This window comes from Sceloporus occidentalis, unplaced genomic scaffold (genome assembly GCF_023333645.1).
Source record: "Sceloporus occidentalis isolate IW3139 unplaced genomic scaffold, rSceOcc1.0.p SCAF_112, whole genome shotgun sequence".
NCBI classification, from domain to species: domain Eukaryota; kingdom Metazoa; phylum Chordata; class Lepidosauria; order Squamata; family Phrynosomatidae; genus Sceloporus; species Sceloporus occidentalis.
In genome coordinates this window covers 1399634-1420544 of record NW_028317092.1, presented here as the reverse complement: position 1 = coordinate 1420544, position 20911 = coordinate 1399634, and the positions used below count along the sequence as shown (strand labels likewise).

General features: G+C 38.6%; 1 protein-coding gene across 1 annotated transcript in view; it reads left to right on the top strand.

The window, feature by feature from the left end:
• Positions 1-1733, top strand: part of LOC149282568 (gamma-aminobutyric acid receptor subunit alpha-1-like) — a 33825-nt gene extending 32092 nt beyond the window's left edge. The window contains exon 9 of the mRNA XM_089498062.1: positions 1428-1733. Coding sequence (XP_089354188.1) covers positions 1428-1733 — 306 coding nt within the window. The remainder of the gene's footprint in view (positions 1-1427) is intronic.
• Positions 1734-20911: the final 19178 nt, after the last annotated feature.

Below are 20911 nucleotides of genomic sequence, written 5' to 3'. Positions count from 1 at the left end.
AACAGCATACTTTATCATGTATTTTTAATAATTCCTTCATTTAACATCTGGACACAAGAGCTAACATATATTCAACATAATTCAACAAAATATATTTATACACTAAACATGAGCAAAACCTGTTTGTCCTTATTATATACGTATATGTGCAGTTACTTGGATGCAACCATTATAAGACCATTATTTTATAGAAGCATTCTAGGAAACAGGTCTATATTGCTATTCTATTTGCAATTAGTAATATGCTGTGGTAAATTCCAATTGGATAAAATATTGTTAGAAAATGCACTTAATGTATTAAGATATAATATATCACTTGAGTCAGTCCTTTTGACTGTGTACTTTATATGTGACCTTTTGCATGAAGAGCTGTTTAAAGATAACCTAAGTATAACACTGGAGACAAAATATTTCCATGCATTTCAAGGTATGTAGCATAGGTATGTACATTACCGGGTAGCTCTGTTGATATCTTTTAACTGTAGAAATACAAGTAAAGAGTACTACTGAGTTATCCATGGAAATACGGGGGGGGGGGGGAGTAGAGTACATGATATGCACTTATTGTCAAAAACATGTAGGTCTCATTTTCTAAAATTTTACAGAATTAAAGCTAAAGTGTTTCTAAAGTAGATTTGGCATAAGCAATTCTAGGACCATGTAACAGAAAAGATCTGTAAAGTTCAGGCTTTTGATCAGTTATTAATAGCTTTTAGATATACTGTACAAACTTATTTTAATTTCAAATGTTCCTGAAGGTGTCAATGGCCTTCACACTTCTGGTAAGAGTCATGATTTCTGTATGATGGTATCCAGGTTATTCCATAATTTTATTATGATGGTTCAGACCATTGTTCAAAATGTTAAACTACCACATTGATTGTACCATATTTGTGGGTGCAAAATTGTCCCAGTTAAATGTAGTAATGTAGTATATGTCACACACATAATGAGGTATATTAAATTGGATGTTTTAAGTTAAGAGACCCATGTATCTTGTTGTATATGTCCAAGTCAGGTATGGGTATATAATATGTCTGTCATAGAGAACTTTTTACTAATAATTGCTTTAGTTTAGGGGGTTGATCATTGTGGAAGATCTAGGAAAATGATAAACTCATACATTGGGAAATGTTTATTTAACCTCGGTGTTTTATGGTACAATGGTCTAATTAACCAAACAAGTACCCTTTTAAAGCAAGATAATCAACTGCAGGAAAAGGCACTAAAATCCCTCATTTTTGTACAAGTTGAGCACTACCTGTTAGTTGTCTCTTTTCACTTTCTGAGTCTTTCTACGTGTTCTTTGTAGAAATAGCAAGAATGTTTTTAAAGCATGTTTTGTTTTTCTTTTTATCATTATGCAGCATTCAGATATGTTTCACTACTTGCTGTTCTCTGTTCATATATGTTATTTCATTATTTAGCCAAAAAAAGTGAAGGATCCTCTCATGAAGAAGAATAACACATATGCTTCTGCAACTGCAAACTACCCACCAATAGCTCGAGATCCTGGCTTGGCAACCATTGCTAAAAGTGCAACAATAGAACCAAAAGAGATTGACCCAAAACCAAAGCCTGCAGAACCCAAGAAAACATTCAACAGTGTCAGCAAAATTGACCGACTATCAAGAATAGCATTTCCACTCCTGTTTGGGATCTTTAACTTGGTCTACTGGGCCACCTATCTAAATCGGGAGCCAGCAATTAAACCATCAGCTCCACCTCAATAACCCATCAGCTCATATGTTCATGTTCTGTCTTTTGCACTGGGAATTTTTTCCAGTATTTAAAATGGAGTAAATCCCATTTGCCATATTGCCTCTGTCTTAAGGAAGCTGAAGGTTTGCTGAAATCTGAAAATAGTCAAATCTGAAATAATCAACAAGGAGACCTATGCTTAATGCCATGGTTCATATATGGTGTTTGTACAATACAGTAGGCATCTTTGAATTACGTTTCTGAGGCTGATGTTGTGAAAGCTGGTCTCAAGCTAGAATATATCAAATACCGTGTTGGTTAAATTCCTAGGAGTTAGAAATGTGTCCAGTTTACCATATTAACAGTATATAGTTTGCAGGGATATGTATTATGTGTTTAGATTACAAGAGCAAAATATTGTACATAGACGTACCACATATGGTAGTACAATACTACTGTATGATCTCAAGAGACAATTTTAAAATAATAAAAATGTTATACATACTATGGGTATCAAACAACATATGACACTCCTTCCTAATGATTGTGAATTTATAACCATGACTAACAAGAACTTTTTGATTGGAAATGTTCCCCTTGCAAAATAATTAATCAAATATTTTCTAAACCTTATTTTCTTGAATTCTGACAGAAACCACACAATCTAAATAGTCTGCTAGTTTTAGGCCTGGAAAATAGTCTCAGATAAAAATGGTAATATTCATATTTCATTAAAACAAAATTTCATTTTCTTGGTTTGCTGAATAAGGGTAAAAGAGGAAGCATGATGTTTTTTCCCTCAACGCAATACACATATAACTGATAACTGTATGTATATCTATCTATCTATATGTGTGTGCGTGTAAGCATACACATATGTACACCCCCTAGAAGAGAGAAAAATATGCATGTCATAGTTTTTTTTTTAAAGTGCTCCTCTACAGCTGGATATACAATATGCAATTCTATTCCAGCTAACAAATGGTATTAATTAGAGGAACACATTGAATAAAATAGGATACTATGTAGTTTGAAAATTTTCAGCCATTCTGATGCTCATAGCAATTCTATTTCCCATAAAAAAACATAACTTTTATATCTGAGGCAGGGGTGACCAGGCCCTCCACCCCTGGGACCACTTGCCTGCCCCTTTAAAGCCGCTAGATGCAGGTAATATTTGCACCTAGCAGCACAGAGAGTGTAATAATTGGATGATATCTCACACTATCTCCCTGCACGCTGTATCTGACTGATCCACTGGGCAGGATGTGACATCACATCCACTTCCTGCATGCTAAATCAGTCTGCACACAGCATAGATCAAGAGTGACACACAGGTGGCAAACATGGCACCGGCAAGCTGTTTGGAGACAAAGATGGCACAGGCTAGCAGTTTGGGGGCAAATATGGCATAGGCTAGCAGTTTGGGGGCAAAGATGGCATAGGCACACAGAGCACTACAAGCTGTTTGGTGGCAAAGGTGGCACAAACAAACTATTTGGGGCAAATATGACACAGGCAGACTGGTGAGAAAAGCTGTTTTGGTGCAAAGATGGCACAGATGAGCTGATTAAGGGCAAATATGGCAGGGACAATATAGGGGCAAATATGTAACTGAATAGCTGTTTGGAGGCAAAGATGGCACTGTGGGACATGTTGCTTGGTGAAGTCAGGGGCCCCTGGGCTACTTGTCATAGAATCTATTCCTGGTGCAAATTTTCAGTCTCGGTGTTGCTGTATTTACTAAAAAGTTGGACAACTGATTTAACATAGACAGTTTTACCTGTTCTACTATTGTCACTGGGTTTACCAGGTAACAGATCTAGAACATTTAAACAAAGTTTTTTCTTAAATCAACATATGTGAAATTAATTGTAGAATAACAAATTGCATTTCCCTTTAATTGCACTTATATTCTAAGTTATGAGTACAGCAATCATGAATTATTTTAGTTGAATACAACATATCCTCGATATTGAATGGTTCTTTAGGGAGTGGAAATGTTTTAGTCTTAATTAAAACTGAAATTTAAAATGCAAATACCAAAAATGTACTCTTTAGAATTACCATTGACCTTGTTAAATATAGTATAGTATTTACTAGTCGGTATTATTTCTTTTTAAAAAACGGGCCTCAAGTTGTATAATTTAATAAATCAGATTCAATATAATTTAATGCAACTGTGTGTAATGATTGTAGTCATGTAGGAAAAATATTAACTATTTCTCTAGCCTCCTCGCCACATTAAAATTGAGATTTAATTTTTCAATTTGTTTCTTTTGCTTATTATAAATGAGATTTTATTCAGATATTCCACTTTGTAAAATGACAACAATTTCCACCATGATACCAGCTTTAGCAATTGCATCATTTATATAATTAATAACCAATATCTAATACCTGTCTAGCATCATTAACCCCTTAAGGACAATGGGCGGTCCCTAAACCCATTGAAAACAATGCATTTTGAGTCCGTACATGTACGGGCTTTGTCATTTAGGGGTTAACATATGACCAACACTGCTTAATTTACATATACAATATATATTGGGCAGATCCAATATCTTGCTATTTATTTATATTATATTTGTGTCCTTTAAATTTAAACTGATTTGTCCTGATTTCCTTGCTGAAATGTTATATTTAGCTAAGTGCTTGTAACTTAGAAAATAAACAACTGTATATGAAGTTGAAGTAAGAGTAGTGATATATAATATTACAAAATACATATATTTATATAAAGGGGATGTTAGTAAAGCAACAAAAAACCAGGTCCTCTGAATTAACATTGCATATACATATATATATATAGACACACACATACATTTATATTATATATATTGAAGGTTGCTGATGTGCATTTAAAAAAAAGTTGAATACAAAAGGCCCATGACTGTTCGTATGTATTATCTCCCAACTATTTTAATAGCCCCTATGTAATAAAATTAATCATACAAAATGACAACTGATAGCTTACCTGGAATAAAAAGCATACTTTTATTTAGGGACTGGGGTTTCACAAACTTCAGCTGGTGATTACCAAAGGTAATTGGATCAATCTTGCATTTTTTGAAGGTGGGTATAAGCACCACATTTAGCATTGCAAGTATGCATGTGTGTTTGTAAATTTATATACAGTTAATAAAATGTATTCAGTGAGTTAACAAAATACACAAATTAAATTGAAATGTTACAAAGATTGTGGAGATTAATTTTAAACAACATCCGGAATGTTTAATATTTAACCATATTATTCTGTAGAATGAAAATGACAAAAGAATGCATGTACATATATATATTTTCATAGAATAAGTTTTTTACATATTTTTGGTTGCACATTAGAAGATATAACAAGACAGTTTAGTAACAAGCTTGTTTGTTTCTATAGTAGGTTCTTTCTTCCAAATTGTAGATTTATTAAATAATTCCTGTACGTTAGTACTTTTTTCTAATGCATTTTAATCTTAGAACTAAGTATTTTAAACAAATACCCCCAAGCTTCATAAACTTCTTTTCCCTATTTTAAAATAGTAGCTTGGGCATCAACTACTGAATACATGTGTACTAATTTCATGTGTAATAGATGACGACAAAAAAAATCTAATCTTAATGGTAGGTTTATGGCCACATAATCTTAAAGCAAATCCCCACAATTATAAAGCTGCAGTTTCTTAAAATTAGACAATGGATATCATAACATGATAAGCCTTCTACTCAAATGTATTTTACATATATTACTAGAAAATTCTGTGTACTTCACAGCACATACTTTGACAATGATACATTTGGAAAGTAAATTATAATGAAAATTTAATAAGATGTTTTACACTGTACCAACATTATATGATGTCTTCTTTCCAATTCTACTTGAAATCACTTTCTTTTTCTTTTCTAGCAAACCTGGTCCAATTTAAGACAGCACATTAACCTGTGTTAACCATTTTAGCTCTTTATTCATGTTTAATGTAAAATATGTAGCATTAAAAGCAGATCTCACAAAAGAATGTATATAAAATAATAGGTTTTAATAAGTAAACTATATACATTTCATTTTTACAGTAGCAATATATTTGTAGGAACACTATGTAAGGGCTTCAAATACAAGATGTCTTTTTGGTAGGTCTGGCATTCCCTTTTAGAAATTGTAAGACAGTTTGTTTGCCCTCTTTCTCAGATATTTCAATGAACAGTGAAATGTGGAATTAAATTAAAAAGGAGCTTTTCATATAGAGTTCTTTCAAACACCAATATTATATGCATTAGCATACATTATAATTTACTAATGGATATATTTTTAAACATTCATGCAAAATGTGCAATGTAAAAAAAATATTTTACTACCACATATATTACAGCAAAACCTTAAATTTCAATACTTTTTCTTCCAAGCACAATATTATTTTTACATTTTTCTAAATCCTTGAAATCATTTGTAGGTGCTACATATAAGCATTCTTTTATTATCATTCATAAAACATGAATGTATATCAGTGCAAAAAAAACTCAAAGTATCCAAAGTATCCAACAGGGCACTGAGGGACTCTACACATATTTTTAAAAATTATTTGCTTGGGATAAAAGAGTAAATTAAGAAAAAAATATAATATTCTCTATGGTCTAAACAAAGAACAAACAAAATGTACAATTTTGTAATTAAACATATTTTAAATGTTTAAATATGATTATGTAGTGTTTAAATACAGCAAATATAAGGTTTACAAATGGCTTTTACAACAAGCTGAAATACAATGAATGTGATTAAACATTTATGCTGTAGATGTCACTAAATAATACAATGTCATAACCCATACCAGAAACCATGAAAAATAATTAATAATCTAAGTGTTTATTTTTTTTCTTTACTACTTAAGGCTAAGTCTATAATTGTCTTCCAGATTCTTTGTTATGTACTGAAGACAAAACACATAGTAGAAATTACAAGCCAATATATACAAACTATATAAATTCTAATACATAAGTACAATTTAAATGCATCATTAGAATGTTCCATAAATAATAAAGAAATCATACAAAATTAGTCACAAAAAAGTGAAAACTGGCATTAGGCTATTCTAAATTTTAAAATAATTTTGAGAAATTTGTCCAGTTTATTTAATTGTTTAGATTTTGTTATCAAGTCCTTTTTCAAGAAGATTGTTTTAATGTCAAATCCATTTTAATCTAAAATGATTTACATTACATACAAGTAAGCATTGCATTGTTACAGTATGATATCTTGTGATTTAAATACATGAGGTCACATGTCTCTGGTTAACATATTGGCTATAGTGGGTCACCTTTGGATAATTATAATACTAATGTTCAGAATGTTTGAATTTACAACATTGACCTATAATTTTTACCAACGTGGATCTAGTATTCATTTCGGAATTATAAGAATCTTTGGATGGGTTCCTTGAGCTTTTTGTGTGTGCAAAACAAGTAAGGCAGAACTTAAGCAAAACGCCCAATGTTTTCTCGTGTAACATACCTTCAGATCAAATATTAATGAAAAAATGGTTCTCAGCGTGGCTTCTTGTGAAATTATTCAGTTCAAAGTTGCCAGGTCTTACTCAACGGAGGAATGATTTCAGTTTTAGTCCACAGACCCATGAAAAATAATAAAGGTATTTTAATATATCATTAAACATGCTAAACATATTCAATGTATATGGCTTGTACCTAACATTAAATTCTTGGTGTACAAGCTTAGTTAAGGTTTTTGTGATTGTAGAATTAGAGGCCTTTACAAGCCAATTGTGTACTTTGAGTTACTACACCATGTTTTATTTAGCTATTCAAGGTTTTGTTATTTCTAAATACATTGTTTTGAATTACATCTGAATTTTAATTAACATATGATAAGCACTTACATTATTTTAAAAAATTAATTATTTTATTGTTAATATTTTTTTACATTTTATTTTCTAGCATTTTCTGGCAATCAACAAAACATAGCTTTGATTTGATCCCTTGTCCAAGTCAAAATGCTTAGTTACTGAAACTTATAATATCTTTTTTTCAAATATACTGCTTCAGCAAGATAACGTGAGTTATAAGACATGAGGACACAAACTGTACTTTTAGCCAGCTGACAGAAGTTGGATTCTTTAGGGGGATGTTCTACCTTTTAGTACCTTGTGTAGATATTTGTATAGAAAATAAACTATGGTTCTTTACCTTTAGTGTATATTTATATCATTACTTTGAACGTTTCGCTAATGTTCACTTTTAATCATTTTCTTCCTAGTTACTGCTTGCAGCTAACTTTTTGGGCTTGCATTTTGCACAATAGATGTGTATATTATTTATATTTAGTCTGCTTTGCTATGCAATGACAGCATTATATCATCTCTTAGTTTAATATGTGTGAATAGTATCATACTGTATAAACCTAATTGCACAGTTTAGCAAAATAATGTTATTCTATGTAGCTTTTATACAGTGCTTTGCTAAACCATGTAATAATAGTCTTCCTTGGGAATAATGATCCACTCTTATAGAGGACAGTTTCTGTTTACTCTTGGGTAAATTTAAAGATGACATTGAATGTTTATTGCACCTCAGTGCAGTGATGCGGCAATAAAAATCAAAAAACTAATAGAGGTTGCTTATGGTAGGTGCATGTATTGCTTTATAGAGTTTAGCAAAAGCTCTTTATTTTATGTCAGATTGTAATTCGATTAAAATAATAAAGCTTAAAAACTTGAGTAAGATTTCATGTCTGGTTTCTGTATTTATGTACTCTTGCAAATATTAAAGCATTTTTATGTTGCTATTTTGGTAGTTGAAATTTGTTAAGACATATATGTATGAAGATATATAATTATAAATATATACATATAATTGACATTTGAAACAGCCCTTTGTAACATCAATATTCAATTTTATATCATGCACACAGACACCAAATAACATATTGCTGCTACCAAGGGCCATATATTTAATGGATTAAGATTTGAAATGCTGACCATCGTTGCAACCACATTAAATATCCAATATGCTCCACATTTAGCTCTAAAGTATTGTTGATGGATCCAACAATCTGTGGGAGCTTTTCCTTACTTTTTTTCCACTCTGGCCAATCAGTATGTACAAGGCGAAAGGGACAAGGATTAGATATGTGTGCTGACACCATTTTCACTTGCCAGTAGTCGTTCTATCATATCATCTACAAATATTAATTGGTAAATAAATATTGGTGACAAAACCAGGCATTTTATTGGGCTTGCACACAGTGAGTCTTTCAGTTGTTTAAAATTAAAACCTGTTCCTAAGTAGACAGTTGCTCATTTATGCTACCAGCCAAATCTGTAAAGTTGTGGAAAAGTTCATTGTATTATTGTTTTTCTACCATATCATCCATTATTCTTCATTGAAAAATAAATATTGGTGGCAAAACCAGGCATTCTAATGGGCTTGTCCAAACCTGTTCCTGAGTACTAGTTTTACGCTACAACCAAACCTCTAATTTGTGGACAATACAAAATATTTATTTTATTATCTTTAACTCATTGCTGAATAATAAATATTGGTGACAAAATCTGGCATTTTACTGTGTGAAATTCCTGAGTAGGGGGTATACCTTTTTTTAACTACCGTCGACGAAAAAGTAGTAGTCAGGTGACCACCAGTATACCAGTCCTAAGTAGGCAAAAGCCTTCTTGCTTGGAAATTAAACTACCCCTACCATTAGTCTCATGCAGCAGCCGGAGCAGTACCAACGAACATCCTCAATCGACTACTAGTGCTAAAATGGTCGACATTTTAGCACTAGTAGTCAATTGAGGATGTACCTACCAAAGTAAGGCGCAGTTTTAGTCACAATTACAACCAAGGACTTACTAACGGGTCAGGATCCAGGGTGAAGATAGTTTGCAAGCTTTTTATAGTGAAGCACGGAATAAAACCACAAATTCCAGTGCAACCATAACTGCCCTTGGGGCTACCGCTACCATCCCTGATGCTGCCACTAACTGTAAGCACTGACCTCACTCTCCAGACCTTACACCCAGGCGGAAAAGGATTTGGAAAAAAGAACAAAAAAATACTAATACAACTGCTACCTCATCTAGTGGGCAGTAAAGTGTGGGAGAATTTTGAGACTGTGGGTGATGGGAGCAGTGCAAGTTGTGTCGTAAGGTAGTGAACAGGGGTAAGGTGAAAGGACATTTTAACAATTCTGGGATGAATCAACACCTACGTACACACCACAGTACAGCTTTGCTTCAGGGGGAAACTGAAGGCATTGGCAACGGTAGCAAACCAACAACAGCTGTTACCTCCTCCGTGGCGTCTTCTCTTCCACGAGCAGGGATACTGAGACGCACATTCGGTTCCCTGCTCGTTCCGTTTATGTGAGCCGCCGCCGGGTCCGTCCTCCTCCTAGACGCGCGTCCCCGCCGAGTTCTAGGGATCTTGACGGGGCGCCCACCTCTATGTCATGAGGCTAACTCATGAATATTCATGTCACTTCTTAAAGTGACATAATTTTTTGTCCTCCCCTAATTAAGTAGATAGGAGGATCTGTGTTCATGAAGGGATATTTAAACCCTCATTTGGCACTTCACCTTTGCCTGTGATAGTGCCTTTTTGCCTACACTAGCGTTTGACCTGCTTTAACTCTCTGGTATTGACTCCTGCTTGTTCCTGACCTACGTTGTTTTGCTGCCTGCCCTGACCTTTGCTCGTGACCCAGACTACTCTATTGCCTGACCCTTCGGAAATTATTATTATTTTTTTTTTTTTAATGTTCCTGTATTATTGCACCTCCTACGTTGCTCTCTGCGGTAAACGACTGCGATCTCCGTTGCTCTGGTTGCTGAGCTTCCTCGCTCCGCTAGGAGGCACCTTTTCTGCAGCGCGGATCCACTGCCCGTACTTCGGTTGTGACAACAGCCGCCACCAGCAGCTGCGAGAGACAGATACCACTACCTCCTGGTATCGAACCTCTATGTCAGGGGCGTCCAACGTGCGACTTCAAGGTGCGGCCGGCAGGAGGTGCCCCTTTGAAGATGCGACGTGACGCTCACACAGAAGGGTTCCTCATGACCGGGAGAACAGCATGTCGGAGGAGAGCGGTCGGCAGAGGAAGAAGCCAGCAAAAAAAAAAGTATTTTAAAAAAAGGTGGATAGGTGGAAGGGGACCCATATGCACAGGGGGGATGCCTTGGGGCAACAATTTAATAATACAAAAAGGGGGCGGCTGAGGGTTATAAGCACACAACAGGGTGGTAAGGGAATCACATATAAATCAATACAAACAGGGGTGGGTGGGTTTCTGTTTACTATACACATGGACAAAACTTTCAAGTTCCAGAAATCAGTGAGAGGAAAAGTAAAGGTTTTGTGAATTTACTGTTTCAATCTGCATATTTTATTAAAAAGGATCAGTGGTACTAAATTTTGACTTCAGGCGTCCTGTGTATGATGACTTTTTTTAGTGTACTGATGTACTCCCAATCCCATTTTATTTCCATAAAATGGCCACCAAAATCCTCAGCACCAGGCCCGTGATGTTCTTAATCCGGCCCTGCCTCCCGTGTGTGTCAGCCATCTTAAATCCAGCTTGTACCCATAGTGTGCTCCAGCCTTGTGCAGTTTTTTTTGGCTAAACTTGTTTTAAATGGTTTGTGGACTGTTTTACTGTTTAAGTAAATTAGTATTGATAGAATGACTTATAAAAGTTGATCAAAAAACTGTCCACTGCTTTTTTCATTATCACCACATTAACCCTGTATTAATATGCATTTTAAAGCTAAAATGCCATATTTTCTCGCAGTGAAAAATGAGTGCTGCCCACGCACGCATACATTTCTGATGAAGGGGCCCTCTGCAGAAAAAACTTGTACACCCCGCTCTATGTTATTTGGACCACAAAGCTGTTGTCTGGTCAGGCCTCTCTTTAGTGGCCCAGTAGTTACTTTCATGCCCACCCACAAGTATCTAAAAAGTCAATCATCCCAAATTAGGCTACTTAGCACTTAATATTCAAAATAGTGTGCTGCTGCTCTGTTTCCTTCCTTACTCTGAGTGATCATTTTTTGTTAATTTATGTTAAATTCAGTCCTGCTCCACTGGGCCCAGTGCCCTACTACTACTGCTGCTGCTACTGTACCATTTTCACTGTCCTTACTCTAGATGTCCCTATCATCTGCCAGTGCCTACTTGCCCAGGCCCAATGCTCTACTACTACTGCTGCTGCTGTACCTCTTTGACCCTCCTTACTCTGGAAGGACTGTTTTTTTTAAAACATAAATCTATAATGAAAGGTGAGTACAGAAGGGAACATGTTGTTCCGAATGGATCTGAGCTGAACGACCAGGAAACGAAATTTGGTGACCCAAAAAGAAAACGCACCAAAAGCTTTGGTTTATTCAGTGACAGAACTATAAAATGTAAGAATAGAAAAAACACAGATCTGCTTTAAATTAAAATTTGTAGGAAATAAGGCCTTCATTCAGAAAGTAACCCTGTTCGCTATTTAAATCCTCCATAGTAACTGTGGACACTACCTCAATAGGCAGTGTATTCCAGAGATTTACTTCAAAATTAATCTACAGCATTAGATTTATTTTAATTATTTTCTTTTATCATGTCACCTTTACTAGCACATGTAAACCCACTTATGCATTGATGATTATAACCATCACAGTATAATCATAGTATACAGTATAACAGTGCTTGAATTGCATAGATCTTGCTTGAATTGCATAAGACGCTCCCATGTATAAGATGCACCTTAATTTTGGGGCCCGAAATTTGAAAAAATACATATTACATAAAGTTATTGTACTGGCTGATATGAGTGTGATTGATGTTAGCTGCTAGCAATTGTTAGCAATCACACTCATTCTCAGGCAGCCAGTACATGCACATCACTTTCAGCCTCCCTGTGCCCCCTACACATGCATCCATGCTATCACACACACATACATATATATATATATATATTCATTCATTTACTCCCCCACCCTTACCTGAACTGCAGATCTTCTGGTGCGGCTTGCAGGCTTCCGTGGGGGGCGCTGTTTCCCTCTGCATTGCTAGAACAGGAACAGGAACTGAGCGGAGTCATGTGATGTACATTCATGTGACTCCACTGGGTTCCTGTGTCGCTGCGATGGATCAAGAGACGCTGCTGAACAACACAGAGGTAAGCAGCAGGTCCCCTTTCCGGTAAAAAAAAAAAATTTACCATATATAAGCGACCAGTTTTTAGAACCCACATTTTTCTAAAAACGGTGTGTCTTATACATGGGGAAATACGGTATATGAATGAAACAGCTAAGACAATATTAGAATAGATGAGTACTGGGACATAAATGGTTGTTGTAACTGAGGTCTGGTCAGAGAGAAACAAATTTAACTGCAAAGTCTCTTTTTATATATATATATATAGGAGAAAAGTAATAAGAAGAGAGATATGATAGGAACATTTAAACCCTTCAGGGCAAATGACGTACCAGGGAGAAATAACTAAGCACCAGATTTGACACAACCTTATCCCAAATGCAAAATGTATCCAAAAATCTCTCAATTTCAAGCCTCTCGGCGGGTCTTGTATCGATGGTATCTGTTACCGTTGCATTTATCCAAAATGTACCCGGGAACCTGGTGTTGGAGGGAGTGTGGACATGCTAGCACATATTTGGTGGACATGCCCTAAGATTTGTAAAATCTGGCCTGACATTTTTTGATTGTTGGCACACATTCTTGTAGCCTCAAAGACATGTATCGCCAGGACATGCCCACTTTGCATGATGTGCTGTCTTCCCTAGCAACCACCAGAACATATAAATGGCCAATACGGCCTTGCATACACTCCTCTACTGAAACAAAGTGTGGGAGATGTGGGATGCCTACTTTGCTACTCACCAACATCCAACGGTACCGAACCTCTTTATGCGCAACTTCCTTGGTACACCCAAGTCCTTACGATTTTCTTTCTCTTACTCTATACTTGCCTTTTCTCTCTTTTGAGAATTCTACTTACTCTTCTTCTCTTGCTTTTTTCTAGACTTGGGGACCGGGGGTCTTTTCATGTTCGTCTTTGTGCTCGTCTTCGGAGAAAAAAAAACAACTTCGTATTCCGCGAATATTCGCCCGTTCCTGTCTTCTTTTCAGGCGAATATTCATGGACATTCTTCGTGCTCGTTTCATCTTTGTTTTCTCCCGGCTGCGTAGCAGGGGTTAATACGGGGTTAAGAACACATCGGAGCAGCAGCAGCAACAGCAGATGCGTTCGCGCCGTGAACGTGTGTGCGACTCTATTGGTCGCCGGAAGGGGGCTGGTCTGGCATCAACAAATGAATTGCAGTACTGCAGAATGCACTTCATTCGTTGATGGCAGGCGAGCCCCCTGCCGAAACGACCAATAGAGTTGCACACACGTACCGAGGTGTACTGTACACAATACACATTGACCGAAACTGAGGGCCAAGTTCCTCCGAGCAGTTGTCTTGTCTGAGACCTAGACAAATGCTCCAAGGAACTTGGCCTCCTTTTTATCATACACAGTCACACATCCATAGATGTTTAATAAAAGAATAGGGATTATTTTACATTTTTAAATCGATTTTGGACCACTTTTAATACATGCCTAACATTTGCTACCTATTTATAATGGCATACTTTGCAACAACCCAACTTTTACTGGACAGGACTGGAAAAAAGAAGGACTGTCCACGAAAATGTTGGGTGTGTTGGCAGGTATGTGAATGGAAAAATGTTGGACAAGAACTAAAAAATAGCTAGGGTTAATGTAATGTTTAAGATTATTAGCAGTGCACTGTTTTGGTTAAAGATGTATTATGTCTAAATAATAATTTAATTTGAATGGGTTTATTTAATTTTATTTTAAAGTTATATTTATTATTATTCACTTTATTATATTTATTTAATGTTGTAATTAGGGACATTTGAGGCATGGCACTAGCCAGGAAGGGAACTGGCAGAGAAGAGATGCTGGCACCACCAGCAGCACTGGGAAAGGCGAATGAGTGGGTAATTGGCGACCTGCTCACCTGTTTCACCCCAGAGCAAAGCATCCAAAGACTGTCAGTCCTAGGCATTTGGGAGTGGACTTACAGAACTCAGACACAAGGCCCTAGCGTAAGCTGGCTACACCGGCGGAGGTAGCAGGCGTTGCCACACCGCAAACAGACGCAGCCAGGGGGAGAAACTACCCTTACCATTAGGGACATTTGAGGCATGACACTAGCCAGGAAGCGAACTGGCAGAGAAAAGACGCTGGCACCACCAGCAGCAGCATTGGGAAAGGCGAATGAGTGGGCAATAATGACCCACTCACCTGTTTCACCCCAGAGCAAAGCATCCAAAGACTGTCAGTCCTAGGAATTTGGGAGTGGACTTACAGAACTCAGACACAAGGCCCTAGCGTAAATTAGCCACACCGGCGGAGGTAGCAGACGTTACCACACCGCAAACATGTGCAACCAGGGGGAGAAACTACCTTGAGCATTTTGGACATTTGAGGCATGACACTAGCCAGGAAGCGAACTGGCAGAGAAGAGACGCTGGCACCACCAGCAGCAGCATTGGGAAAGGCGAATGAGTGGGCAATAATGACCCACTCACCTGTTTCACCCCAGAGCAAAGCATCCAAAGACTGTCAGTCCTAGGCATTTGGGAGCGGACTTACAGAACTCAGACACTAGGCCCTAGCGTAAATTGGCTACACAGGCGGAGGTAGCAGACGTTGCCACACCACAAACACGTGCAACCAGGGGGAGAAACTACCTTGAACATTAGAGAAAGAAAATTAACTTTCCAAGCTAAGAGCTGGGTAACCCAACTTGGGTAGATTGAATTTAAGAAAGGCAATCTGCTCCATCAGATGAGGTGCCATGCGTGAGCGCTGTGGACTCAGTATGTTTCCAGTCATGGAAAACACAGTGGTTGGCGGACATGACAGAAGCTGCTGCGCAACCCATGAGAGTGCAGGCCACACACTCTTCGTTTCATCCCAGTAGCTAAGAGGATCAACATTAGGTGCCGAAGGAACTTCACAGAGGTAAAGTTTGACCATTTCAGCAGCACTACTCTCCTTTCTGCTGCTAGCTCTGTCAGATGGTCCAACTATACTCCCAAGTGCCTCTTCCCAAAACGCAGCTGCTCCACTCAGCTGTGTTGTGATGCTTGTGGCACTGCTGCTGATGCTAGGAGTAGCAGACCACATCATCTCTTCCTCCTCCTGCACCTCTCCCTCCTCGAGAACATTGAATTTCATTGCTAGCTTTCCCTTAATTCTTGGATCGCAAAGGCACGCTAGCATCATTTCGGGACTCTCTTCCATGCGTTTGCGAAGGTGTACTTTTAGCAGATCCTTCAGCTTCCTGACTATGGATGCTACGTCAGGATGTAGAGTGCCACCTTGAACAGCCTCACAGTTTTCAAGGAACACATCCATCTTGCTGCCTAGATGGGAGAACACTGGGATTACCTGGGCAGTGTTTGAGTTTAAATTTTCAGTGGCATCCCTGAATGGGCTAAGGACTGCCACTAGCTGGGCGATCACTGTCCAATCCTCCCTATTCAATGGAGAGGTAATCCCAATATTATGCTCTGAGGCAAGATTATGGATTGCCCTCTGCTGCTCCAAAATCCTCTCCAGCATGTCTAACGTGGAGTTCCACCGCGTACTGACATCCTGTCGTAGGCAGTGTACGGGAAGACCTGACCTCTCTTGCTCTTCCCTCAAAAGTTGGCTAGCCTTAACACTATGGTGAAAGTGCCCAGCGATCTTTCTGCAGCGGGACAGAACTACTGCTGCTACATTAGTTCCTTCTGACATTGCTGCCTTCACTACAAGATGGATGATGTGGGCTGCACAGCGCACACCAACAATATGACCATCTTGCAGCGCTTTCACCATATTGGCACCTCCGTCAGTTACCACAAAACCAACTTCAACATTGGTGCCTGCCTCTGCTCCCACCCAAAGGCTAAACATTTTCCTCATTGCATGCAGAATATTTTGGGAAGTGTGCTTTTCATCCATCACTTCTGCATGGAGAAGGAATGATCGGTAGCCTGCTGCAGCAGCTTCCTTGGGCACACCGGGCTGCCACCAGTGTGCAGTCAAAGAAAGAAAGGCATGCTGCCCACTAGGCGCACTCCACAAATCTGTTGTGAAATGAACAGACTGACCAGCAGCCTTGGAAAGCTCCTCTTTTACTGCTGAAACACAGGATCGATACAATGAGGGGACAATGTTCCTGCTGAAAGTGGAACGTGACGGAACTGTATATTGTGGAGCCGCAGCCGCCATCAATTGTTTGAAAGGCTCCCCTTCAATCATGGAGAAGGATGCCCCTCCAACAGCAATGAACTGACCAATAAGTCGCGTTACTTTATTGGCCTGCTGTTTGGACATTGACCTTTTGGATTGGAATGCCACAAATTGTTCCAGGGTGGGCTGAACATGCAGTGCTCCAACCTGCCTTGGTCTCTGGCTGCCAGCACTAGCTGCTGCTGCTATTGGCTCAGAAGCAGCTGTTGGGGTTTTTCCACTCTCTCTGGAGATGGTACTAGTTGTTGTTGTAGTACCACGGCCACCAGCTATGCTGCCTGCACTAAGTTTTACTTCTGCGACTTTCCCCAATAGCACAGCGTTGTGTTGAGTGCTGAGGTGATGCTTCATGCTAGCACTGGTAAAATGGCCAGACACTTTCCCTCTGCTTATTAGCTTCCCACAATGTTTGCACTTTCCATAGCGCCCTTCTTCAACATTTTCAAAGTGCTCCCAAATTGGGGCGCGCATAGCCTTGGAGTGTGCCTTGGGTGCTGCTTCTACTGCTCGGGGTGGATGAACAGAGGCAGAACTAGTGGTGGTGGCACTGGTGGTTTTCCCTATGAAGGAATGAGATCGCTTTGGTTTGAGAAAACCCCTCTGAGTCTTGCTGCTAATTTGGCTCTGCTTGGTACCTTGCATGCTGCTTGTGGATGGGGAAGATGCTGCTTGGGGCAAAAGGCACTTCTTTTTACTCATGGACTAGTAGAAGTACTAGTTGTGCTACCCTTTAACTTTGAACGTGCTTCTGGTGCTTTAGGCTTTCCGTAAAAAAACAAAGCTTGTGGGCCTAGCAGCACTACTACTTCCTGCTTTTGGTGCCTTTCCTTTACTTGATGATCCTTCAAGCAATGCTTCCCCAAATGATAAGCGAGATCTTGGCCTACTTGGCCGACTAGACTGACGCAAAGGCTGCATCTTAGTGGTGTTGGTGCTGGTGGTGGTAGATGGAGCTTGTCTATTTCAAATTTTGTGTTGTGTGTGTAGTGTAGTGTTTAAAAAAACTATAAAAAAATAAAAAAAGGGGATAAAAAAATTAAAGACTTTGAATTTACACGGGCCTAAGAGCCTAGCCTACTACTATGCTAAGCCTAAAGCTATATTCCTTAGTGTTCTAGTCTAACTCTAGGCAGACGCTCTCAAGCCCACTAAACTAAAGTGAGGTTAAATTATATATTATTATTAATAGATTAGAATTACTTATATTATGGATTATAGATAGAATATAGATTATGAATTAAAATTTAGAATTACTTATATTATAGATTATGAATTAGAATTTATATTATATAATATATTATAGATTAAGATTAAAGATTAGAATTATTTTAGTACTACAGCTAGTACCTTGAAGCTTTGCTTAGTACAGTTGTTGTCATCACACAGTCAATCTTTCTTGAAAAGAAATTAGAAAATAAAATGTCACAGCCAAACAGTTAGCTTCACTGCTTGCTGAACAAAAACACACAGCACTTATGCGGCTGCACTCACTAGCCCAACAAGTTCACTTCACTGATGGACTGAGGTGAGCAAAACAAATGAAATAAAATTAAATATTATTAATTAAGAAAAATTGACTTGGTCTCTTGCTGTTGCTAAAACAAAGCACAAACTAAAGAGCTGCAGCACCAGTACTAATATGATTAGCTGAACTATAAGCTAGTAGTAATTAATTATTAATTTTATTTATAGCTAATTAACTATTAAGCTAGCTAAAATGAATTATATATTACTGATTTTAGATCAGACACTAGTAGATGTCTTGAATGTCTACAGTACACTCTACACTAGTATACTAACTATAGTATATATATATATATATATATATATATATATATATATATATACCATATTGGCTCGAATATAGGCCGCACTTTTTTCCCCCACTTTAAGTCTTTAAAGTGGGGGTGCGGCCTATATTCGGGGTCTAGCGCCCGACGCCCGGGACATGCAGTCCCGGGGCGCCGGGCAGGCAGCGGGGTTAGGATACAGATCCCCCGCAGCGGTGCAGGGGACCTGCATCCTACTCCCCGATACGCATCCGGCACCGGAAGTTGTATACGCGTATTGCGTAGATGTCCCCCGCCGGCCTCGCAAGACACCCGGGAGTCAGCTCCGGGAAGTCGGGGGGCAGAGGAGGACAGTGGCAGCATATCTCGGGGAGGGAGGAGGACAGTGGCAGCATATCTCGGGGGGGGCAGTGGCAGCATATCTCGGGGGGGGGACGGACAGTGGTAGCATATCTCGGGGAGGGAGGACAGTGACAGCATATCTCGGGGGGGGCAGAGTGGCAGCATGTTTTTTTGGTGCTTTTTTAAAGAAAAAAACGTTTTCTTTAAAAAAGCACCAAACTTTTAGGGTGCGGCCTATATACGGGGGCGGCCTATATCCGAGCCAATACGGTGTATATATATATATATATATATATATATATATATATATATATATATATATATATACTGACAAATATATATATAATTTTATAATGTATTCAATTATTAATATATTCTATTAAATTATTTATAAATTCTATTATTTAATTTATCTAAGCAGGACAGGCAGTAGGCACTAGTGCCAGCCCAGGGCAAGGGCACCCCAGTGCCAGTGAGGCACTGGGTGCACTGTCAACTCAACAGCACTACAGTTGATGACAGACAAAAGCACTGAAAAAAAATTAAATAAAAAAATGATTAAATTAATAAAATTATTAATTCAGTAGAACTGAACACAGTACACTGTGAGAAATGGCAGGCTGAGGCTTACCAGTCTCACACAGAACAGAACAATCTCTCGGATGCAGCACAGCAGTGTTGCCAAAGCAGTCACAGCGAAAAATGAATGGATCTCTCAGGCAAGCTCTGGTCTTATAAAGGCAGTTTCAGAATTCAGAAAACAGCAGCACAGGCATTGGACGAGACCCTTAGCGTGACGTCGAGGTGATTGGTGAGACGAGGATCAGCTCACTCCTGTTTGAAATCTTCGATTCTTTGTGGTTGTGAGTCTTCGTCTTCACCTACGTTTTGCCGGCACTGTATTCTGTGCTACGTTCCTTCGGAACGAACAAAAAAAGGGCCTCTTTGTGCTCTTTTTCATGTTCGCCTGAAGACGAATGCGCAAGTCTACTTTTTTCTTATACTTGCTTTCAACTGTTTAATGAAACCTGGTAACTTATGTTGAAATGCAGTTCCACTTCAATATGGCGTATATGTTATCCATTGATGTACAAATTATTACAATGCGATATATACGTTGTATGCATTTGTCAGGAACTGGGTCCATACAGACGACTGTAATGACCCAGAGCGCCCAAAGATGGAGTTCAGGAGTTATTGCGCAGTAGCGGAGTTGGACAGGGCCTGGTGCAGGGTGACTCCACTCTCCAGGGTGTTGAGCACCCACATACCAGTGCCCTGACATAGCAGCGGATGATGTCAGAACAGAGCAGAACAGAGGAGATATACTGCAGGCACCCTGAAGCAGGCATGAGACATAGCACTAGAATCATGTGCAGGCTGGGAGTAAGAAAGCTAAGCAGAGCACAGGAGAAACATAGCAAGCAAGGGGACAGAGCAAGGAGCATAACATAAATACAGGAACTAGCCGTCACATCATATGGCCATAGTATGCTTAGCCCACCACTATGCCAAAGTACTCCAATATACAGTGGGTCCTAGCACTAAACCCTGCCTACAGAGGTACTAAACAAACCAAACATGAAATCTAAACACATATCAGAGAGACATACCTGTAGACTGCAGACTGAGACAAACATAACGGGTGGGGCACACCTTATAAAGGGAACAGAGCTGAAGCAAAGAGCATAACTGGAATCCAGGAATCAGAGGTTCAGGACAGAACATACAGAAATCCAGAAATGGACCACAGCAAGACAGGGAA